This window comes from Lasioglossum baleicum, chromosome 4, assembly GCF_051020765.1.
Source record: "Lasioglossum baleicum chromosome 4, iyLasBale1, whole genome shotgun sequence".
NCBI classification, from domain to species: domain Eukaryota; kingdom Metazoa; phylum Arthropoda; class Insecta; order Hymenoptera; family Halictidae; genus Lasioglossum; species Lasioglossum baleicum.
In genome coordinates, this window is record NC_134932.1 from 17240683 (window position 1) to 17267436 (window position 26754).

Consider the following 26754-nt stretch of genomic DNA (forward strand, 5'->3'; position numbering starts at 1 on the left):
AAAAGCGTCACTGTAGAATATCCTGTTAATTCAGTTACCAGATAATTCCCGAGACCGTCGCAGGCTACACGAGGTATTAGCTTCTACAAGAGAGATTTGCAGGTAACACTGGTGACGAATTCTTATCTGGGGAATCCGTTGAGCCTGTGGCGCAGGCGCTGGTTATTCAGACCGAAATTCGGATTTTAATCCGAATAACCAGGGACGTAGCAGGGTCCGGGGAGTGGACAAGGGGGGGTCTGACGAGTTACGTTCTCGGCGGCGTTAATGCGTCCGACGTACTTTACGCTGGCAATCGCGAACGCCTGTTAAAGTCCTCGTAAACCTTTTACACGCGTTTCGCCCGTTGCAAGCTACCGTGGCTTCGAGGCGAGAAATTCCGGCGATCCGTTGCCCGCCGGGACGCTTCTCGGGCACATCAGAACACTTTTTGGGAGGGAAACTACGGGGAACGATGCGTGAAGCTGGCCGATATAAATAGAAAAAAATGCTCTCGCACATAACCCTCCCGGAGTAACAGAGAAATAAGGTTTCCGCTCGACAAAGCCGCAACCCTTCAGCCCCTCGTCTAACACGCGGACTCCGAGCCCAGAGTTTTCGTCGTTCACTCGAGCGCCAACGCTGTTGCTTCCGGTTGTTTTGAGCGGTTTATAGCCAGAGAGTAATGGCACCGGATTAATAAAGAACTTGACGACGGAAGAGATTAGGGCACGAAATATCGAACTTATAACGCCCCGGCCGCTGCGTCACGACGCTAAAACCGAATATGGGGCAATTTGTTATGAAACACTGCCTCTATACTACCATTCCCCATGGAACTTCACGGTGTCGTTTTGACCGTGCCAATACCTTTTGTTAATGCGTGCGACGAAGTGTCATTTAACTTCTCGCACTACAGCATCAGGCTTGTGACACAGATTGAATAGGCATGTTCTCAATTTCCTTCAAACTGAAATCAAATTTTACTTCGTCATCGTTGATACAGTGGGTACAAGAAATATTTGAACAGTAAATTTCAAAAATTGCTCGATATTTAACTTCTGGTAGTTTGGTAAAATACGATTGTATAGAAATAAATGAGAAATTCTTGTCGATCGAAATTGTTTTAAACTTGGAATAATGTTAACGGCGCCAGTTTCGATCAAATTCTACACTAAATAGCTATTTTGTAGGAAACCTCAAACGTTTCGATTCGGATGTGAATCTGATACGTCATAAGACCACGTTTGTTATAGAAAGCAATTCTATAAACAAGGTTATCGGCGCCAGGTTCGATCAAATTCTACACTAAATAGCTATTTTGTAGGAAACCTCAAACGTTTCGATTCGGATGTGAATCTGATACGTTTGAGGTTTCCTACAAAATAGCTATTTAGTGTAGAATTTGATCGAACCTGGCGCCGATAACATTATTCCAAGTATAGAAATAAATTTATACTCATTTTGAAGCTTGAAGCCTCTCCTTTGAAGTTCTACTTTTTATTAACATAAAGCATACTTAGTTTAAAGCATTAAATAAATAATAATACATCATTATTTATTTTCGTTAAATATGTCTATAAGTATTTACATCCATCAATGTATACGTCAAAAAATTCGAGTTCTCGAAACATTTACTATATTTATAGACGTATTGTTGTGAGATGACAAGAAAGTCCCTGGCAGCAATGTCGCCAGATGAAGGGAGGGAACCGAAGTGAAGGGAAGATTTGAGGGGAAGTAGTTGCCCCCTCTCTGCCAGAACCGCGGCGGAAACTTGGGGAATAGCATCATAGAAGGGGAAGATAGAGTGGGGACACAAGTCTGGATCTGGCGACACTGTCCCAGAAACCTTCTTGTCATGTTACCACAGTACTTACATTGCTGGGATGATTTGAACCGTGTTAACTTTTGTGCTACCATTAATTTATAATACTAAGATAATCCAACTCATTCAAAGCACTTCCCTAACATATTTTGTCTTATTTTTATATAATTGAAGAAAATTTTCAGTGTATACGTAGCTACTGAATTTAACGTAATTTACATGCCAGTAAGATATATGTCAATAGAATGAAAAATTTCCAACAGAAGTCTTGAAACTAGCCGCAACATTTTTATCGCAGTATTTTAACAGTTTCCAATTTTTCTTCGTATTATTTCATTCCCGTAGCAAAAAGTACTTAAGTTGGAGAGTGTAGAATATCGGGTGATAGCCCTTTTTATTTCTTTCCTGGTAGTAAATGCTCGGCCATTTAAAAAGTTTTACTGTGACCTAAAGTGGTTACGTTTCGCTGGCGCAATGGTATTGTAATCGTGGTAAAAAAGTTTACAATTTACAATTCTTCGTGAATCCTAGCAAATGTAAATCGCAGTAAAAAGCTTTAAAGTTTCAGGTTGGAGTACAGATATCGGACTTGAAGGTGATAGTTCAGTATAGGTGAACGTGGCAAAATATTTTGCACTTAAACATCGAGTACAAATCTAATGTATAGAAAAATTAATAATAATAATTTAATTGAACCTTTAATTCTCTCTCATGATGAATTACACTTACAGGTACAACCAAAGTGAATATTAAAAATTGTTTTGCTTATTAATTTAGAGTTTAAACTTGAATCTTTACGTATTCAATAAGTTTTTGACAAATTTTGTAGGAAATATGTTTTGAAGATAATAAAAATTAAAAGCTGTAAGTTTGCACTTTACTCATATTATATAATATCATAATACAGATTATAATAATATTTACTTTTTAATCTGTACCTTATTGCACAATATTTATTGTATACAATATTGCAAACAGGGTGACATATTTGCAGAAGACAAATATTGGCTTTTTAACTTTATGTTCGTACTTCAGTTACATATGTAAAATATTGTTTTCATGCCTTCTATGATTTTGACAATCGTGTCTCGTACATTAGATAAAACCTATATCGTATCAGCTACGTTTGAAATGTGGAAATTCATTAATTTGTTGAACATGGAATTTATTACGTAGACATTTATTGGTTTTATAGCATCCCAATATAACTTATCAGAAATTGGACTTTGGAAAATGAAATAGTAGTTTATATTTAATAAATACATTCGATTGTACTCTCGATGCGACGATGGGTGGAATAATCTAATTACAATAAAATGTAATGTTATAATAGTTAAACAAGTGTGTAATAATATGCATAATTACAATAGTTGCAGAATGTAAAGTTATAATAGTTAAACAAGTGTGTAATGATATGCATAATAATGGTGTCTAATAAAAAATTACGATTAATATATGTAAAATGGCAGCTTTCATTCATAATAACGTGAAATGAAATAATGTTGTTTCTTAGTTTGATCAATTATTCAGTGGATAAGTGAAAAATAAAGAAGAAAAGAAACGAATGGTGGTGAACACAAAACTGATGCTAATTTTACAAATGATCAATAATGTTCATTTTATTTTTATTATTGTTACAAACAGTATTATAAGAAGGATAGTTTATTATCTTTTCACAATAAATATCCCGACTGTATAACTTAATATATTAGAGTAATTGTACATAGATGACATAATCATAAAGAGTTCCACCTATCACTTGAATTATTAACACTATCGAACACGGACCGTTAATTAGGTTTCGTAGCTAGTTATACCAACGTAGTTTTCTGTCACATCTTTGACAAATATAACCGGATGTTGAAGCTGTTTTTATCAAAGAGAATCACATAGACGCAAATTAGGAACGATCAGGATTAAAAGCCACGTCCGTGGAAAAATCGGAAGCAGATGCGCGAACTCGTTCTTTTTCACTGTTTTTTCTATTCGCATGCTCTTGGTTTTTATCTGCGGACATTTTCCTCACGGCACTCCTAAACATGTTGACGGAAGTGGCCTCTCGACATGGCACGAGCGACTATAAGATATCGCGGAATGAACAGAGAAAGATCCAGCATTCTCAGCCAGATTTTTTGTTCAAGGGGTTTACGTCGTGAGCTCTTGAACATGGTTTGCGCCGAATGACATAATTTCCTCAGGGATGCTTACTTTTATCCGGTGTTAAATTCGGGAAAATTTCCGGCACGGTTCGCCTCGTTCCTATCAATTTTACGGAATTTCGAGCAGACCACCGTAATTGTAATTTGACTCTGTAATTTGGGATGAAGAGATATAATGGAAGCAGGTGAAAAATTTTAACGCAGCAATATTCCTACCAGTCATTTTCTCTCTGTTGGTTCAGCTCGTAGAATAAATGCTGAAAACTCGTTCTACATTTCATATTTCGAAAACTGTTTCGATGAAACAAAAATACGGGTATAATACTTTTTAAATTTCGTAAACTGTTATAATGGAACCAAAATAAAACCGTAATACATTACTTATATTTAGCCGAACCTTTCCAGTTGTTACATCTCCGCTCACGTACACATTATTGTTGAATACGAAATTTCTTTTTTGTCAATTAAAATGTCACTTATTTGTTCCTAAAGTGTTTCAAATTAAATATATCGATTCGTTAAAATTATGTAATACATCGTGATCATAATATATTGTAATATATTGTAGTACATTATGCATATACTACGAATGTAGTATATTGTAAATAGTACAGTATAGAATTTTCAAACGTTCGGGGGCTTAATTTTATTACTGGGCGGAGCACAGTGGCCAATTTCGATAAAATCTCGCTTACACGGAACTTTTTGAGTTATTTTCTCTATGTTAGCGATTTTTGTTTTTTTTTTTTAAGTAATAACCTTGTGTCCAAGCTGCCATCTAGCGGTTTTGCTCGGTAATCGGCGCGCGATCGTCAGACCGAATCGTATCGATCGGATCATACAGACATACTTTTCTACTTTATATATAAAGATTAAGTATTCTTATTTGCGTTAATACAAAAATAAAATGTACCAGCTGGGGAGGGAAGTTTACATTGCAAAATGTTATGGAATGGAATCTTTCAATACATATATGTTCTATGTTCTTACATCTAGTATGTCTTACTTTCTAGTATAAAATACTAACGCAAGTTCGAAACGTGCAGCTATTAGCTCGACATTATTCACTACTTGTAAGATACTATAATTTATAAATTATAGTAGTGTATTGTAGTATATTCTAGTATACATACATATACATATATCTAGTAGATCACTAAAGAAATTTCACGTACGTGATACAATTTTTAAGAAAGACTCGAAGCTCCGCGCGAAAAGTTTAGCGAATTCGAATGGATTGCCCTAATAGTCCGTTTAGTCCAACTAATAAGCAGTGGAGGAGTACCATAAATCCGTTGAACATTGCTCCGCTAATTCGGCATCAGAAATTGCTAACCGGAAACGCAACTATGTTCGTGAAACATGGTTGAAGTTCGAAACTCAATAACCGAAGGACCAAGTCGGTGGCCCGAATCTTGGCGGACTTACGATCAGGGGGTGGCGTGGCGTGGGCGGTGTGTTTGATGCGTTCGGCCGATCCTGGATCCGGCGGTCGGCGTATCGTGCCAAAATATGTCAGCGAGAGATGCATTTTCCAGTTTGCCATCCGAGAGCAACAGTTGTCGCGCCCCGGGAAACTTTGCCCACCGGATATAGATTTCAACAGCGGCGATTGCAAGCTGCGCGTGTCGACGTAGCAACAGAATGAAACACGACCAACGAAGGTACTTAACCTTCGGTTGATCGATATTTTTGACAATTGCGTGTCGCCGATGATTAGACCCATTCGAGCACTCCTTCAGTTTTTCTAAACTTGTTTTGAAAATTTGAGTAATTTCCATATGCGTACCGATCATATAAATCGCACTTGAATTAATTCGTTATTATTTACTATGCGTAGGATATAGCGACAAATATAATACCTACAGTCCGTAGAATCTTATGAAATATAATTAATTATATTTACTTCTAATTTATTTAATTATCAACTTATAAAGGTACAGAGAATGATACTTTATCTAACTGAAATATATGTATTTAAGTAATAGTTAATTATTTATTAGGTAATGTATGATTGGACGTACGTTAAAGAAGTCAAGTAACTCGGAAAGAGAACAAATTAAATGACACTCTGACATGCCTGTTAAATTTCGTGTTTCTTTGTTTACATTTATTTATTTCATTAACATACATATTTAATGTTACATATGTAGACAGGATAATTGCCATTATTTCATAATATTTTATTCACCTTGTACGTTTTTTCTGCTATCTCTTTGGTGACATCTTCTATAGAGTATTAGAGAACGGATAATCTGATAATGAGTTATGACGTTATCGACTAGTAATTGACACGTCTATATTAATTACACTGTCGAAACGTGAAACCAGATAACCGCAAAACTTTCCTTTCCGTCAGTGCGAACTGTCAGGGGATATCGATTACGATACTGTAACAGCTTGGGTTATTAACCGGACAAGCAAATATTGAAAATGGATGAACGAGAAAACTCCTTAATTACTGTGAAATTAAATTTATTGATTCATGACTGGCGCGATTGCATCCATTTTCCTGCACAGGCAAACTTTTCTTGCGGTTGCTGCGCCACTTCAGTAACTACAATCAAACTTTATTTTGAGACACATAAGTTTTACTGGACTCTTTGGTCCCATTTCTTTTCCTCGTGCCAGGTTTAACTTCTTTACATTTCAATTATTTAATAAAATATAGCTTCCGGCATGAAGTGCTGTGCAGGTGGCTTCTTCCGACAGAGCTACCCCACCGCCTTAGCGTAAATAAAGCCGCCAAGAACAGAACAAAAAGAGGAGGCAAACAGAAAACCGGATTTCGTCGAAGCTATCGAAGTTCTATTCCCTTTAAATTGCCACTCTGCGCGTAAAATCACGTTCCCGTATACCGTGAACGCAGGACGCTGAACGCCTCTTCGGTGCAGGCCGCCTTTGAAAAGCGAGCCTTTCCAAGTGGTCGAGTATGTGTTCAGCGCCGCGTGCAGTGTATACGTGGGAACGCTGCGTAACGTGTCGCAAACAGAACATAATGTTCGCCAACAAACTCGACCAGCCTAAGCGTGCAGCTATAGCGAGGAGGCGCCGTCTGGTCGGTTCTGACAATCCAGAACACGGCTGGACCTTTTAGCGTGATGCCTAAAGGTGTGATCTCTTAAGGATATTCTGGAGGTACAATGGGAGACAAAAGTACAAGAAATTCGAAATCCATCAATACATGGCAATGAAAGCCATTCATGAGTATATTTTGCATTAAACTTTTGCGAATACTGTATCCTCTGTAGCTATATTCAGTGGTCTACGCTTGTCGCGTTTCCATGCTAGTGAGAGACGACACGATAAATTTGACGTTTTAGCAGTTTATAACTTTTTTTACTCTGTAACTGTTTAGTGAATCCTAATAAATTTTGAACATAATTAATTACATAATTTTTACTACATATACAAAAAAACTGGAGTTTCTAGTTGCGTTTTTTCAAGGTTTAAATAGGGTTTGAAGTGGAATTTTATGAATTCTCCATAAGAAGACGTGTTAAAATGTGCAAACTTTAAGTTGCTATAATTCTTAAACGGTGCAGTGAATCGAACCCAAACTTTGGTAATTGCATTAATTTAGTAAGAATTATACCTTGTGAAATTTTCAAAAATTTTGTTGCGTTTTTATATACTTCCAGAACATCCTTAAGCTCGTCTGGACGCAGCGTTTTGTGATCCATACTCCGTTCGCGTTCGTCTGAACGCACAAGTTTGTGTTTCTACGATGCAATTTGATATGTCTTCTCTTATTTTCCTTCAACAATTTTCTTTGTTATAAACAATTTTGCGGCAAGTTTCTTCTACAAATGTCCACCGACTCAGAAGTGTAGATTCACCCCTACGACAGATGTAACCATTACTTTTTATACACTCTGTACCTTCGTTTCGAGACCTCCAAATGTTGCACCAGACGCAGACGCGCGCATTTTTGTATCCACTGCTTCGGAAACAGCCCAGACGCAGAGGCATGGGTTTTTCGACCAACTGCTACAGAATACTTTTCGGACTATTGTTTCGGATTTTGTTTAAATTTGGATATGTTGTAATCTCTAGTGGTATACGATCGAAAGGACCTACGTAAACCACAAAAACGCGTTTGTACGCATGCGTCTAACAATAAGTGTAGACGCAGTCGCACGCGTCCAGACGCATGTGACGCGACCCCTTCTGACGAAGTATGACTAATGGAGTTTAAGAGGCCTTAGGATCACAAAACGCTGCGACCAGACGCGCTTAAGAGATTCCACCTTAAGGTGGGCCACTTGGATGCTCCATTTCGCCGCAAGCAAGTAGCCTGATTACCCGGAACGACCGCGGGCTAAAGGGAGTCGGCTTGGGAATAGATTCAACCCAAAACTATCCTCTTTCTCCCCCCCCCCTCCCTCTCTCTCTCTACACGCGTCCACGCATTCGCGTTTCGCATTGATCCAACTATCAGGATCGTCTTTAACCAGCCCCCTGCATCAAACTTTAAGTTCGAACGGCTTCCAAGGAGTTTCACCGACCCATTCGGACCACGGCCGTTGGGTGGTTCAATAATTGAATCCAGGATTCTTGCGGGTCGTTCTGAATAATTAGCGTTAACTGTTACGACTGCGGTCCCTTTCTTGGACCTTCGTGCTCCCGCTAATGCTGATGACGCTCGTTTTGTTCTTCGGCTCGTAATCCCGTCCCGTAGCTCCGCTACTTCGCTGTTGTTTCTTCTTTTGCCATCGGAGCCGAGTACCAAACAACGTAACGAGAGTCTTCGTACTTTGTTAACAATTTGCTCGGGAAAATAAATACAATTACACGGGACATTTTATTCGTTGTTTTCGCCAACTCGTTACGTCGCTTCGATTGTTCACACGGAAACGGTTTCGCGAAGTACGGAGAATCTCCGAAAGTGAGATGCTGATAATTTGTTTGTGAAATAAGTTACCTAATCAATTTAGTTTGGCGTTTTGATTATTTTTTGGATTTTTCTGGATTTTCTGGATATGTAACCATGCTTAAGGAAGAAGAATTGAATTGTCTTTTCGATTTTGGATTTTGTGTTTGAAGTTATCTAGAAATAAATTCTAGTCATTTTATTGAATATTCTCTGCGGTATTGAATATAATTCTAATGCTGTTTTAGATCACACCTACTCATTTTTGCAAAAAATGTTTAGGGATGGTGTTCTTTCATGAATTCACAGTGTAGTTTGAGTTATCCAAGCTAGCAGGAAATATTAAAAATGCGTGAGAGAATGTTTTGTCGTTTTATTTAAAGACATTTGAATTACGTTGCGTTGTTTTTTATATTTCGTGCTTCTATATTTCGTCCCTTCAGTGCTTCATAGAAAACGGAAATCACTTTTGACCGCAAACTCAACTGTCGGCCACGAAAAAGACATTCACTTCCATTCTTTTTCCAGAAATAGAGGAAACGCGCTCCGAGGCATATTGACAAACCGTGTTTATAGGTATAACGTGTTCTACAAACAGAACGTGCTTTACTTACGTTAGCGTGTGCATAAAAGTGAGGAACGCTGAGAAATATTATACTGTGTTATGGCGGCATTTATTAAGTAAGAAGAAACAAATGGTTATTGTCACTCGCGTGAAATTATATACATTGTATACTGTTCATACAATTTTTAAAAGTGGTCTTGTTTCAACAGGAACACATATTAAAATCAAACGAAAAAATTAACCTACGTCACTGGGGCTGATTTGTTAGTTTACGATTCAAATTGCTATTGCCATTCAAGGATCTATTAAAAAGTTGTTAGCCATGGATCATGGACTTCTGAAAATAATGAAATAATCATCAATAGATAATGCATTAAGAACTTTGTAGGAGGAACCTACATTTAAATAAAATTCGATGAATGATATACATATGTACATGTTCTGAATTTCATGTTTTAACTAGCACATAAAAAGATGTAACAATATCCTTTGTACTTTTATCGAGGATTTTTACAAATGTCTAAAGTTTTAAATAAATTTCACCGAATAAATCACTTCTTCGATTGACCTACAGCGAGGAAATAGATTTTCGTTTCTTTGAAGTATAACTAATAACTATGCAACAGATTATGAAAGCGTTTGAAAAAAGTAACTATGACAATACGTCTTTGTCACAGAAATATAAAAGTGGTCATTTTTTTACTTCGGTATGAACTTTCCAGCGTTTCCAACCTTTTACAGCTAACTCGAACCAAGATATTAAAAGATTTGTATAATATATGACAACTTGTTTCCAGATTTTCTTTTATGTCATAAAGTAATCTTTACTTTCACTTTCGAGATATTGTCGTTTAAAGTTGTGATCACTAATGCTTTAACATAAGGTATCGGTTAAATTACGTTATTTTTTGACCCTTTCGAATTTATTTTTTTCTGGTAAAGATGTGCATCCTATATTAAATATAAACTACAATTTTTTGAAATTGTGACATCCGGTGTTGTTCCTGACAACCACAGATATTAGGTATATGCAAAAATTTTAATCTTCTTCAATTGTTATACATACTGACTATACTGCAGATCTTTATGCAAAATAAAATTTTTATGCATCAAATGCGAATTACAGGAGCCAAGTAAAAATTGACTTTCCTCATTAATAATTTTAATATGTTGAAAATAGTATATCTTGAATTCTTGTAATATTTTTACTATTTTAAATCGCACCTATTCATTTGTAATTGATTCATTTCTTCAATTAATCTGTAATTCATTGTTTCCAACAATGACTTACAATGATAATGGTTATAACTTTCAGTCTTTTTTTGCAATTGTTTGTTATCAATGTGTCTAAGCAACTAACATCATTATCAAATGGCACCACACCTGATAAGTCGTGTACAAATGAAAGAAAATTGAAAAAAGACAAACTTTTGCATACGCCTAATAGGTTGTAAACTAAATTGTTGACGTCTTTACGTGGTAGTACCTTTGCGAATTACCGGGTGTCCCCCATTAGAGGTCGCCGGGAGAACATTTGTCAAAGGCATCCTCTAATTATTTTGTGTGTGATGGCACCGGTTGCGTGTCGTTACTAAGCATAATTTGCGAATGACGTATTCTGCAGGTGGTAGAATTGACCACGCGCATCACTATAACAACGCTTATCGAGCACTGGACGAAACACTGGCGTTAGAGGAAGCGGTGAGGGCAGTAATGAAGGAAGTCGACCTGTCGGAAACGCTACTCGTCGTGACGGCAGATCACTCGCACGTGCTTACACTCGGTGGTCTCGCAACGCACCGTGGGAATCCCATATTCGGTAAGTGACACGATAAACCACTGTCTGATGTAGCACTTATCTTCCATCAAGGATCGCGTGATATTAAGAGATACAACGTGTTTAATGGTTTCGGGTTTCATTGAAAGTCAGTCAATCAAGGGTCTTCTGGTCTTCTGGTTTTGTAAAGAAACAAAGGACTGCTTTGTACTGAGATTTTGCAGAATCAATTCGCAGGAGAACCTTTATAGGATCCCGATTTTTCTCTCTGTAAACTAACCGAAAATACCATTCTGTATTGAAATATTTTCAATTATTCACATACTGTTTCAATTTAAATAGATTGGATTTGATTATCAAAATGAATCTAATTTTATTTGAATAATCATGCATTTTATTAATCTGTGTATGTACAGAATACGTTATGCCATAATCTATTACTTCCATTTAATATCGTTATTACGTCTAGAACGATGAACGTTGGCGAGTCACGCAATTAACTTCGTATCTCGAGTTTGGTTGAAAATTGAGATGGATTCTGCAGCAAAAAATTGGCAGACCTCTATTTTCCCACGATTTCATAAAGTAAAATTAAATTCTAAAATTAAACCACATGTTATTTATAATAAATCATTTCTTACTTGGAAGTAACGGTATTCGGTGTTTATCACTTTACAAAATGCAATATCTTATATAGTGTATTTAGTAAATTTTTCGTAAATTAAATGTTCCATCTTCACATATAAGTACACGTGAAAAACATAGATAAAGTAATTTACATACTATTCTGTCGAAACGTTACACAAAAATATACAATACAAATGAATTCTTTTATTGAAGACGAAATATTTGTATCGCATGAATAGTTGAATTTCTGCAAGTTTCAAAATATAGAGGATCCAGGTGCACCAAGAAACAGTAATGAAAACAATAAATCTTTGAAATCCCTTATTACATCCACAAAATGAAAAATAATTAATCGAATAATATGAACTGGCCAAATAAAATGTGAGCGAAATGTTACGCTAACGCAACGTTTGGGTCGAAGATGTAATTTTCGCCCGATGTGATCACCAGATTGAATGCACCGGGTAGAAGTTCCGTGAACGATTCCATAGTCCAGAGATCATCCTTTGAAATACAGTCGTAGTAAACGTAAGGATCGTACCTGGCACGGAATAACCCGAGGTATACCTTCCAATATCGTGCCTCTTTATTAACCTCGTTACTCCTTTGATTTCCTTTTTCCCCCAGGAAAATGTAAAAGGAGGTCGAAGACGGGAACACGCTCTTCGTCGTTCGTGTATGTTGAACGGAAGCCCGTCGATATAATTGACATTTTTCCCATATTTCTCTTCCTCGTTTGTTCAGCAAAAAATTTTCTATTCTCGGTATATTAAATTCGTGGAAAGCGGTAGTACAACTGGGAAGAGAAAAATCCTCGATAATCTGTAACACGGCGAGACAGAGACTTGATTCGTTAGACACGGTTGATCGGGACCGACAAGGCAATTATAAAGAGACAGAGGGGTCACGATTCTGCGATTGAAAGCCCCATCTATTGTCGATTGAATCTATCATTCGCTGGAGATAACGACGTGGGATTATAAACTTGCAAGGTTCATCAAAGCTGGAGTACTGTAGTTGCGTATCGAACTATTGCACAGGCTGTCCCAAAAATGTTGTTTGTACACTACTAAAGGGGGGTGATCCCCGAGATCGTTTCGAGTACTTCTTTCCATGGCGAACATGTTCTCCGCGGCTTTATTAAGGAGTTGTAAAGGAAATATACCTTTATTTTTTAAAACGGTACTCTCCTTTTTAAACACCTAAGATGATAGTCCCTTTAGGAATTCTGTGACTATAATTACCCATGCACGTATAAAATTTCTAAGTAGTTCCTGATCCATATAACAGACACAGAACATTATTATTTTGCATTAATCATAAAAAATTCGCAGTCTACTCATTAATCACTCACTAATTTTCGAAGCTCCTTATTTGTAGACTTCATACGTAGGTACGTAAGGCACTTGTTTATTTCATCAAGCAACTAGGAAATATCCGTAGCCCGATTAATCACGGGTCATTAACGACAGCAACAAAACTGGACGCGATTCAATCTTCTTCGACAATTTGAAGGATCGGGACAGACTGTTTACCCTTGATTAAATTAAATCGCTGGACAATGCGAAGCGCATTTTCCGGACTGAATCCCCCAGCAGCAAAGCTTCTCCATTCACGAAACGAGTTATGATTCTCGGACGAAGTGGCGTGAAAGCTTATACCGGATTCCGTTAACGATTTTATTTGTCTCTTTTTGTTTTCTTTTTGCTCCTCATTGCATTGTGTCCTGGGAATTTTTTATCGTATCGTTGACGTCTCCTTCGTTAAAACGATTTCGTTGTAATTGCTCTCTGGCGTTTCGCGAAAGTAACCAATACCGCACGTGGTGGTTCATTATAGGGAAAATGATTACACACGCCGTTCCATGGCTTTTCCTCCCTTCTGTCGTCGACGAGGCTACGGGGAGCTCCTCCGGTGCTCTTGATTCGATAACATTCAATCCCTCCGGTGATTTCGTAGGCCCGACTTTCCCCGTGATTAAATTCGACTTAATAAATCCCACGAAAAGCCCACCAGTTTCGAAATCGAATCCCAGATCGAGGATCGAAATAGATTCTGTTTGATCTGCTCGTCACGAGTCTGACTCGACATTCTGACGTTGAATATATTATTGAAATTATTAACAGAGAAAATGTATTTTTCACTTCTACTTCTTAAAATTGACTGGGACAATTATCATTTCGCCGACAGATCCGCAGTCTAGCCATTATGCATGAACGATTGAAAAATTCCAAAACGTGTTCACACATCTAATAATTTGCCTTAGGCAAGCTGGGTCATTCCACGCGAAATCGGACACTTTTTGGAATACTGTTTCGAATTTTCACTACAGTCGGGTTTTCACTATAAGCTCCTAAAAACTCATTTTCATCGGTTTGTTAGTTCTAGTCTTATGATTTAATGAAAAAAATGTAACACTTCCTTTACACATCTGTAAAATCAACAATTTTTAAGATATCGAAAAATCCTTTGAGATTCGTTCATAGGTCATTAAAAGCTACGACATATTCAGATTTGAACACAGTCCGAAACAGCTACAACGTAAAACGATACATTGCCACTACAAATTCCTCTGGCTACCTCTAAAAAACACGTAAATTACCTCGATAAAATATGAGGACTGTTCGTACCTCTTCGAAGAATATCTTGCGATTTTTTATGGAAACCCTTTTTTCCTTCGAAATCAAACTTTTATTGCATGGTAATATCAGAATAAAGAGTACCACGGCTAGGACCATTCATCACTGTATCCCACGCATTTAAAATTCATTGCAAACTTATAAGAGAAGCGCGAGTCGCACTAGGAGGAAAGTAGAAGGAAGAGGAAAAAGAAGAAACATTTAACTTCTAACTCGATCGAGACCGATTCTACTCGCCATTCGAGTCACGTAAAAGAAAACCGACAGGACGAGTCAATAATTTATCCGTCTGCGTCGTGTTTGGTTCATATACGTGTTCATCGAGCGACCGGGAAAGGGCCGAGTGGCAATCCAATACGAGGTAAGTGATTCGGCATACTATTTTATATACAACTTCCCTAGTCACTTCTTCATCCGGCGACAGTAAGGGCACTGGTGCTCTTCCATTCCAAGGTCTTGGATTCAATGGGATCCAATCTCCTTGGACAAGACCGTGTGCTAGAACCGAGAACGTTTGTACTGGGGTAAATCCAATCGCGGCGGAATGCAAAGGACAGTTTTTGTGGCTCGTGCGTGAATCGTCTGGGTCATTGGGACCCTTCGATCTCATTTCCGCCGTTCCCTTGCCACCTCCGGGCATTGCCGTGGTGATAATTCGATGCGCAGACTTGTTTCCCTGAACAACTGAAGGTTTCCATCTTTTTTATAGTTTATTTTAACGTGGTTGCATTAACTGCGAAGTCAATTGCTCAAGTAATTTGTATAATAGAATTGACATTGACATTGGCGTCACTAACTATAAAACTTTAACGAGTAATATAAATCAATCGATTTATAGAAAAGGAGGACGTTCCTGATGTTGTCTTCGTTTAGGGTCGTCATGAGATCTCTCTTAACCACTTCGTTCTCTTGGACGATGGATGCCACGGACGTGTTATCCGTCGTGCGAACGGTATTGCAACTTGCGAGATAACTCGTCTGTGCCCTTATGCAAACAGTATCAGCGTCGCGACATAACACGTACAAAAGAACGAAGTGGTTAATAGAGAATCTGGTTTGTTTATATCGTAAGGCGTTGGTATTAATGAGTTTGAACGCAGCGTAGAGAGAATACGAGGTGTTGGCAGTGCCAAGGTTGGAGGTTATGTTCGCCGCTTGTCTATGAAACGGCTTTGGAAGAGAGAAGTGTGTATATGTAGAGTGTTGGAGTTATGTATTATCAGAGAGGATATGAGAGTACTCACGCCCGAGGTGTTTCTGCCTCCACTTTTGTCAGTGTAGACAGAGACAGATCATCTAGATTGGAACAGAATCTACACCCACTCTTAGAATGCTGAAGCTTTCTTTTCACTTTTGCGTAATAATTTCAATGACTTTAATATTATGCTTCGCTAAAGATATGTCCGAAATTTCATTTGCAACGTTACAACAAATGAAATCTTTAAATATCTCAGATTAGTTCAGAGTGGACATAGCCGATTTTGGAATCAACTAACTGAAATATCAAGTATGTAATGGAGTTTTCAACGGCATTATCCGTGCATTCGGTACACTGTAAATCCCTCGAGGGTTTGATACCTTGAGGGTCGCGTTCAGCACTCAAACAATTTCAAAATGAGAAACAAAGGATTCCTCGACTCGGAAGCAAGGATTAATGACGAGGAACTGGAACGAAAATGGCTAAACGACCGCCAAAATCGCCCCGACGACTGCACTCTATAATTGCGCTGCCAATCCAGAGCAGCGAGATTATAGGAACTGCAATCCGGTTGACAGACACGCAGATATATCGCCGCGATAAAGCATTATTTGGCATCGTAAATCCGTAATTTAATTAAAGTGCCGCATCCGGAAACTGTACACCCAGATGTTCCGGAAAAATTACGTGTCGTAGTGGCCGTAAATACTTCAGACCGGAACTAGTAAAGACACGTTAAAAGGTTTAATTTACTATCGTTAGATGTTGTGTGTAATTGACAAATGATTTCGACGCCACTGGAAACAGTCCAGAGATTCTGGAGCATTTCCAAACCCATAAGGGCAACATATTAGGACGATAGCGCCTCGTATTTCGTATACATATATTACGTTCACGATTCCGAAAACAGACGATGCCGGTAAAATGTGTATGAATCGGTATAGGAGCGTTATTTCCATTTCCGACCTCTTTTATTCATAGCCCTGGCCGGCTGAATATTGTCCTTTCTCACGAAACTAATCACGCTAATTGCACATACGTTACCTTCTTAACGAGCTGGTTATTAATTATTAATGTCACGCGCCGCTTCGGTTCGAACGCCGCGCTCTCTGGGACGTGGATAAATCAAAACGCGAGGGGAACGTATACAGGACTTACGTTGCCGTAAGAATCAATGGAAATTCAGGCAGTCTAGGCGCATGGAACGTGCGAGGAATGCCCGATAAACGTTTCGCCGACCGTGCACTCCCCGGATTTTGCATTTAGTAGTCACGATAGCGCCACACCGGTACACGGTTAAATAAAAGAAGGATTCCCTGCACGATCAAGGATAAATGCGTGTAAACACGATTCACATTGCGTCTCGTACTTTAAGAGGGTGCCGCGGACCTGACCCAAAAACACGTTTCCACGCTATCTTCCTAATCACTTCCGGAAAGTTGCCAATTACTCTACTGTGCTCGAGAAAATACGAGGGTCAAATGTTAACCGGATTTTGCGTTGCACAGCGTAGGTGTTCTTATCTACAGTCAGTGGAAAAAGTATTCGTACACTTTAGAAACGAATAAATTTTGTGTGCCACTTAACCTTTTGCACTCGAAGCAATTTTAATACCAAAATCAAGACATTTCTTTCAACCCAGATCATTTTTACATTGTGCACATCAAATTGAACTTGCTTTACCTAACAGTTGAGCTTTTTACAATTTATAGAATACAGACGAATTTAATAATATTGAAACTGTTTCGAATAATGGTGCGGTAATTCTTACTGGCGCCTCAGAGTCACCATTCGAGTGCAACGGATGAAGCGTGACCCCTAGAGTATCGTCTTAAATTTTGACGAAGTAAACCATTATTTCATGTTTAATTTTAATAGTATCAAGTGGTGTCAGTATCCCGCAGGGGTTGTTTTTTAAAATATTTTTTCTCGTAGTTTTCAAAGCCATCGATGTTTTTTTTTTAAATAACTACATATATTTTCGTGTTGCATCGTGTAACAAGTGAAAAAATGCATTCAAATATGTATTGGGACATGACCTTCAGACGACCTTGAACTCCGAAAATGAAGGTCAAACTTAAATTTCGCTTGCAAGGAGAATGCAATATGTACGATCTTCTTCCTCCAACATGACTGAACTCTCCAGATTTATTTACGTTATGTTTAATAAGTCACATCCATTTTTATAAATGAGTAAATACGTATAGACGTTTTTTTAGAAGGATTAGTATTGGAATACTGACTTCGTATGACTGTACCTCGGAAATACGTATGGACCGCCGCGCCGCAGGCTTTAGCTAGAACTGCGTTGTCGAACACGAGCGAAGCAACGAAAATGGCATTGTTCGTTTACGTTGAAATGACATGAACTGGGAGTGACGTTTAAGCATTTCCTAGTGACATATTTTTCATTGTAAAGGCGAAAATAACGATGAAATATTTATTCGGTAAATTTTACTCTAATGTAATGCTAGCTGGAGTATGTGTGTGCATATAAAATTGCTGCTTCGCGTCCCTGAACGTGAATGAAATTGTTTGTTTTTTTTCTACATCATTCAATCGAAGCAAAAGTAAGCAAAAATTTCATTTCTGATGTAATTATTAATTAAAGTATTATTTCTACAATAACTATATAAGTATCCACAAAACTGTATGCACAGGTAAGTACATACATACATAGTTACAATTTTCTTCATTAGTTGCAACCAACGGGTGCAAAAAAAATTCCTTTTTCCATACTCATAATTTTAATGAGTTAAAAATAATACCTAGCTAGCATGAAATTCTTTAAATAATTTATGTTTATCATGAATCCACAAATAGAGTGTTCCTCATTTATGGGAAAATAAGCAGAACGTTACAGTTTAGTAGAATAATTATATGTATACACATTCGTGAACTCCTTCGCAACATAAATAATTTTGTTTGTATAGCCGCATCGCGTAAAATCAAATACGAAGCTCATCATTTGTTCCCGTATTATATTTACCTTACGGAGCAATGAAAATAGGCAATACTTTAATCGAGAAAATGATCATTATTAATTAATTCTAGCAAGCTACATACAATTCACGCGAACTAAACACAGTGCAGAATTTTAAATTCGAAGCAACTTAACGTAATTTTGAACTTTCATTGTTCTGAGTTGTTATGCAACTCGCTAGAACGCAGCAGGAAGCGTAAAACAAAGGAACTTCGATGTAGTTACTTTCGAAATTGTACGAAATTATTAATCGCTGTGCTACCGGTAAGAAACTTTCTGGAATTGCTAGCAAGTCGCTCTTTATTGATTATTCATCGAGATTTATAATAAATGTCTGACCCAGGATCGGGTTTAAAGTTTAAACGTTTTAAATTGCGCATGTCAAACGCGGAAATTAATTAGTACACTCTTCATCGCCCGGAGTGCATCTAATACACGCACGCCATTGTTATTCGCTAATTGAACAGCTGTCTGGACGCGCGCGTCAACGAGGAATAAAGCGATCAGAAATGGAATCGAAACCGTTCTCCCCATTGTCTCTACTAAATTGCTTTTAATAACTGCACGTGAACAGTCGAGTGTTCTATTTACGAACAGACACAATCCGTCCGTGTTCATTTGATCAAAATTGAAATATTAATCGATCCGCATCACACTGGTCGATTAAAAACTATGATACAAATTGAAAACCAATTCGTCCGAACAGAATTTTATTTCCTGATGAGTCGATCTGAGGAAATCATGAAAGTAGCACGGTTCTCGAATTAACCTCACGGATTTTTATTGCACCTATTTGCACAAGCTATCCACGCTGATCTGCACGATCCCATCGGAATCGTCTGGCACCGTATCAAGTATTATATAAAAGAATCGGACCAATAACACTCTTCAACGCGTATTTGAATCTTTAAGTCTATGTAAACGCTTCTAATAGGCCTTTATGAGTTCAATAAGAATTTTGCAGTCTTCTCAATTACGTAGTTTTCGAGCCTTGCGCTTCGAGTGTGATAGCTGCGCAGTACATAATCATATTTTATGGAAATTCTTTCATCAGGTGTTGTAGTAAAAACATGTTTAAACAATGGTTAAAGTAGAAAAGATAACTAGAATATGCCTATTTCTGTGGACATTTTTCAATTTATTTAAAGCTAAAGAAGTGAGAACTAAATTTATTCTATAATAAATATAAATTTAAGTAATTATTCCATGAGATGGAGCGATCCTCGGATCTGTGGATGGCGTTGGTAGAAGTTAGAAATCGCATTCAGTTCTCGAATTTCAAACGAAACATTATTGTGAGACGTGCCATGCCGACGCGACGGTAGTAATTAATTTATGAAAAAGGAAGAGAAAGTGTCAGAAGATTTCTCATTTACTGTAACCATGTCTTTTTAGTTAATTGCAAAGTACAGATGTTACATAGACATTTATGTCTCTTGTTTATAATTTTAGTGAGTTAAAATGATGCAAAAGTATTTTTAAACTCTGAATATTTTCACTGTATTGCATTTAATCTACTCATTTTTGCCATAAATGTATAAAATCCACATGAATTTTCTGCGAAACAGAGAATACGATGTTCATAAAATTATTATTACTTCAAAACTAATTGAAAATTTTAATACCTTCATTTGATCCTTGTTTAGAGCCCATAAATGCACAAACACAGGTAATCTTAACAAAATTATTCTACATAAAGCTGGTTGTGTACCTCATTGCATGTGCTGACATAAATTCTATTAATCAGTTTCGTCAGTAATTTTAAACAATGTAGGCTGGAGAAGCAATTTTTAGGAACATAATCAATTTATTTCTACATGGTAGTACGACAGGACAGTTATTGTGCTTTCGTGTATTTAATATATTTACTATAATTAGACTCCGGATTTCATGCAGTTATAGCACGAATGACGAAATTCAGCATCATAAAACATTTTAATCAATTTTAACATGGCTCTATTTCGCTCTGGATTTAATCAAACGTTTAATTAACTAAATTAAGCTCCAATTAATTAGCGGCAATGCAGTAAAGAACACTCATATTTTCATAAATATTCGCAGTTTCCTCACAATCTTTTTTAATTAACCTACAATGTATGAATGCTGCAATAGCGATGAATAAATGGCCAACTTCATTTATATTAAATATTGTATCTTTTATAGAGACGGCGAATGCGTTTTTGTTCAGAACACAAAGAGTAATTGTACTGATACAATATTTAATATGTAGTTGAAGAAACAAAAGAAAAGTACGAAGAGAGTTTAACAAAAGTCTGAATTTTTAAAAGTCTAGTACTTATTATTTAATAGGCACGAATATATGCTTCTACTTAAATATTTGAATATGACATACTCTCTCGTTCTGACACAAAGAGGGTTAGAGATTTTCTTACTTCGAAATACCCATGTTTGGAACTGAAATTGTTGATATGCTATAACAACAAGTATATGGAGAGAGTGTTATGAAGGCAGAATTCATTTATAAACTGGTGGAAAGGTTTCGAGAAAGAAAGGAAATCAATTCTGCATCAGGATAACGCACAGAGTAATCCCTTTGCGTGAATTTCTCACACGTTTTAACGTGGTCGCTTGATCACGCTCCACATTCGCCTGACCTAGCCCCATGCACCTTTTTTTATTTCCAAAGATAAAAAGTGTCATACATAGAAGACATATGGATGACGTTGAAACAATAAAGCGAGAAACGACAAGCCTGAATAGAGTACGACGAGAAGATTTCCAGCACTGATTTTGGCAATGGGAACACTGCTGGAGGTAATGTATACATTTAGAAGGTGAAATTACATTGAAGATGCTGTCGACTTGGAAGAAAATTTGAACACCGAAATTTTCGATTTCACAAACTTTTTGAACACAGTAGTATCTGAGGAACTGCATAAACTAGTTTCGGGAACCTAAGCAAAAGTATCACTTTAGTTGAGCGAAAACTTAGCATACACACGAAAGTGTCGGAGATGCCTCGAAGACATGTCAGGATGCTGGAGGTGTGTTTAGAGACGCGTATGTAGAGGAGGCAGACAGTCAAAGAGCTCCGATGTGTACATTGGTACAGGTTGAGAGTATTACAAAGTTACAAAGCCATATCAGACGGAGTTGTAAAGCGTATAGGGGTGACTCAGATTAGAATTGACGTACGCATGCCGTGTATGTATCGCACGAGTTATATCCACATGTGGCTTCAAACTAACGTGCCCGTATTTCGTGGAGCAATGCTAGATAAATGGATGAGTGGGGTATTAGTGTATGCAAATATGGCCGTGTGTACGTGTGCGAGAGGATTATACAGGTGCGATTGGTGTATAATTTTCTAATTATATCATTTATATATATAAATATTCAACATTTCTGCATAGTTTTACTTGAAATAATTGTTACAGTGTTTGGAACTTCTATTTGCTGTTCATAATGTTTTGTCTCATCGGCACGGTTGGGTGGACTGTAGTAGTAGGCCTTTGTCTATACATATAACTCCACTCAATCAAATTTTACAAAAACTGCAACAGCTTATATCTTAATAAGTATTTGTCCCATAATGATAATAGCAGTTGATGAATTTAATTTGTCCCATAATAATAGTAGTAAAAGAAAATAAATATATGCAGAACGCAACATTTATTATCAAAAATCTAGATTGCATTAAACAATAAATTAAAAATATTACTCCTAATTTTTATTTTGAGTGTTCAGATAGTTTCTGTATTTTTCAATAATTTCGTTACTGCATTTTAAACTTGTAGGTAGGATCCCTTGGCTGCGAAGCTTTGCTTTCCCTATATGCTTGAGTTTAAAATTATTGGAGAGTTCTTCATTGCTTCCAGCATAACTTATTTCTTTCATTTTACTTTTACAATAGGTTGATATACAACTGAAATAAAACAATTGATTTCGATCAGCGGATGAAATTAGAAAAATAGTTATAATTCGCGTAATAATTAGGTTAACCTAAAAATTGAAAGATGTGTCAAAACAAATGACAGATGTCATGAAACATTGATTTTGATTGAAGGCTTCGCAATTTTGCACTACAACACATAACTTACAGCTGCATTCGCCAATAATTCCCGTTTAAATATTCATTTGCTACTATTATTATGAGACAGAGAGAGTATTTGTTTATGACATATTTCTTTTCTAAATTTTTTAGCTTGGAAGTACATTTTATATTACATTTTAAGTAAGAACAGCGTCATTCAAACTGAGCAAGGTTATCTTAAATATTCTAAGTAGAAAATACAGAATTTTATACGTTCATGTAGTACTTACCAAACTTATAGTTATTTCTGTTTGAAACGTTTTCCAAAATTGTGCACGCATCAAAAGTTGTAACGGTTTTAATTATTGTCGCACAAGCATTCCTAGTATCGACAATATAACTCCACTGTAACTTTTAATACAGCAAAATTTTGAAAATGTTTCAAACAAAAGTTACTCGGAAAATGTATCTTTTATTCTACTAATAAATGAAAATGAGTTCCTCGCTTCTGGAGTGTGAAAAGTTTACATGATTCTTTGAAAATGTATTATGAAGCTCGAAAAAAACAATTTCCACGCTGTTAATATAATATAATACTTTTTAATTATCAACTTGTGATATGTATGACGAAATTGTCTCTGTGTTCTATTAGAAGGCGGGTTTCCAATGCTCTGAGAATTTCGTTCTGCCATTTCAACAGCATGATTGAGGACATCGATTAGTTATCGGTCACGAAAAGCAATTATTTTCGCTTTATGAAAGTTGGTTAGCAATTTTGGCGTATTTGCTAGGAGAATTACTACTATTCCTTCCTAACTCGCACGATTTAGTACTTATAAATAAGAAATAAGAGATCATTGCGAAGTATTTTGAAGACATGAGCAAAGAAAATAGAAGGCATTCTGAACAAAAAAAGTATTACGATACTATGTCAAAAATTAGTACTTCGTGAACTATTCCAACGTCAGTGAGTTTTGAATAATATTTGTTTGAAATTTTTTCGCTTATCAGTGGTATCGCTTATCAAAGGTATTCTAATACCTTTTTTGTTCAGAATTACATTGTTAAACAATGCAACATTTTTTTCTATCTGCACAAGAAACAAAATTATGGTCCGACCCAGTTACTAGATCCTGTATACGAGCCACTGTCACTGAATCATTGATCCCTGCCCGGATTTCGCCACGTTTCGCTCGATATCGTCGTTGGTTGAAGTCGCCGTGGGTCCAATGTGTATTACCTACTTTGTTTTCGCGAAGTTCCTGCAACGCCGATGAAAGGAAAAAGTCACGCGATCCTCATCCATAATAACGGTAATGGGTATAGGCGACGCCGTTAAATTACATTGGTCGGTTTTTCACCGGGACACGAAGGATCGGATAAATCGCGTTCGCATATTTTTTTCCGTGCCCCTTTTTTCGTTCGTTTGCCGTCTATTTGCCGGCGGGAGCCAGATTGTATGAATATGGAGGCCCGCCATTTGCACGGCATTACGACGGGAAATGACGTTAAAAGGAACAAGTATGGAATCTCGTTAACGTTCGACGTGCGGCTTCAAGAGCATAAAACAGAGGGAAAACAAATTTGGCTCGTTCGGTCGGCAATGTTTTGTCATTTTGTCAGTGGATAATAGAATTTTGGTGAACACTATCATAAAGAATGCGCCGTGGTTACAAAACTGTGCGCCGCCGAGGCATTAATGGATTGTTAGGCCGAGCAAATATGATATATTGATTAATGGATCTTTTTGAAATGCTCCGTTTTTGTTGCATCTACCTTGTACGAAGAGAATATTTTGTGTTAGAGCATCGTGAACATTTCTAGCTACAGTCTGATCGTATTGTGTTGCATATATTTTTTCAGGAAATATTCGATTTTATTGCATTTATTTGTGGAAGATATTTATTTAAGATCCAAGTCAAATACGGTATATTTCCACTATCTTTTTTTACGGTATCCTTTCATTGAAGTACAGAAAAGTTTACTAATGAGCAATTATAAAATTAATGCAAATTGTCACTACTTTTCAAAATCTTAGAATTCTACCTTTTATTCACACTTTTTGGTTGCGTAAACATTTTTATTTGTAATGTATCAATTTCGAAGAATAAATCTCAAAATGTCAGAATGATCTTATCCATCTATTACTAGAATATCAGTTAAAATTCGTACGAGAAATTAATAACTTTTTATTTGACAATTTATGGGTGTACTACTAAAAATTTAGGTACATTAGAGTCCAATTGAAAACGTCCGAAGTAATTACTAAAACATGGAAATATGTTCATATGGTACAATATATTAAATAAACATTTATATTTTTTCGTTAAGTTTTTGGACGAAGTTAACTATAAGTCGAAATTGTATTTTCTAGAACTGTCTTTTAATAAGAAAAAAAATGTCTTAAACATGATCTCTTAGAATAGATGTTTACCCATATGTTCAATGCATTTATCACAAGATAATATAAAAATTACAAACTCATTTACAAAGTAATCAGCGATTCAATTTAGTAGGTCAAAGAAGATTCTACATTCTACATATGTACCTCAATATTAAAAATATGTTTGTAAAAATATAAATACATAGTTAATATGCAGTTTCCAGCACAATAGTGAATATTTTCATTTAATTATAAATACAGTAATAAATGTTTTCACTCGGCGAACATGATTTATATGGAAGCAACGAAGGAAAGTACGAGCAGCGGAACCGATGAGCGCAGCTGTTTTCCAGGAAAGTCAAACAGACTGGACTGCCGATTAAGCGAGATAGGATTAGTTGTTTTGTGGATTGGTTCTTTTCATTCGGAAAATTGACCGGTGTTTCTTGTGTTGGGAATAAAACTCGCGCGAAATCGTATTATAGAGAGCAGCAAATACGGAGCAGAAGAAACTTGATTTCCTGCATTGCAAACTGCTTTCCTTTGAAGCTGATTAAATTTCTGCTCGTTCATTTATATGTTTTTACAAGCTCGAATAGTCTGCTGTATGGGAGCTTGAAAGGTGAATTATCAATAATATTACAATGTTTCTTTTTATTGAACGGATCGGTTGTCAAATAATATTCATCTCAGCTAGAAGGATTAAACTGTTCCGGAAAACAATGCAGAGGTATTCACCTCTGTTCAGATATAACATACAATAAGTTTAATGAAAAATAGGATAATTCGTGGACAATCAAGCTTCTTGTGTATCTTTTTCTTCGACGCATTAAAATAATTAAAAAAGATTCGCATAGCATATCAAGAATCACTTTTTTCAAGGAAATAAATTTTTTAAACACCCTATATATTAATTTTGTGAATAGAGTGTCGCTCCATGGTTATTATTATTAAAACACAAAACTTTTCAAAATTTTTTGAATTGTGGTCTTTTTTAAATCATTAGTTTTTAATTACACATTGAAAAATCGTAAATTTTTGTTCAGTGCATGAAAGTCTATAAAGTTTGAAATTTAAATGTATTTTGAACGGTGTTACCAGTTTCTTTCTTTCTATATTTGACTGGGATGGTTTCGGAAAAGACAATTACGCGAACCCCTCGTATAACACGGTATTCCTATAACCTGATTTCACTGTGACGCGATTAGAGAATTGAGGTAACCCCAGGTGTAATAGAGTACGTGTGACAGAGTGCACTATATATTTGACGTAAATGTGTCACTCTATTCGACAGGTTATTGAAACAATTAATAAACTGATTTGTTATTAATTCAATAACTGAGCAATTACGCATATGTGCGAGACCTCCCAATTTTAATATAACTACAAATTAGGTACAGCTAGCAGAAAACGTGGATAAACTTCTGAAAAAGGAAGAAAACTCATCCAAAAATATAAAAAAACTTTGTAAACATTTGCCGAAAGCCTTTCCAGGCAAGAGTCGAAACATTGAATATTCAAAATAATTTATCCTACAAGTTTTTACAACTTTCGAATTAGATATCTTTTTATAGTTTATGTTCTATTTTACTTTTTGTCTTCACTAATTTTTAACTATTTTGTTATTTACACAAATGACAGCATCCTGCCGTAGGTGCTTTAAATTGTTTAGAAAAACAATAAACTTATTACTCGAGTTATATATTCGTTGATATTTCAATGCTACATGATTGACATATAAAAGAAACT

At 36.5% G+C, this 26754-nt stretch overlaps 1 protein-coding gene across 1 annotated transcript in view; it reads left to right on the forward strand.

The window, feature by feature from the left end:
- Positions 1-26754, forward strand: part of LOC143208146 (alkaline phosphatase) — a 491340-nt gene that overhangs the window by 409132 nt on the left and 55454 nt on the right. The window contains exon 7 of the mRNA XM_076422280.1: positions 11029-11223. Within this exon, the coding sequence (XP_076278395.1) occupies positions 11029-11223 (195 nt within the window). The remainder of the gene's footprint in view (positions 1-11028; positions 11224-26754) is intronic.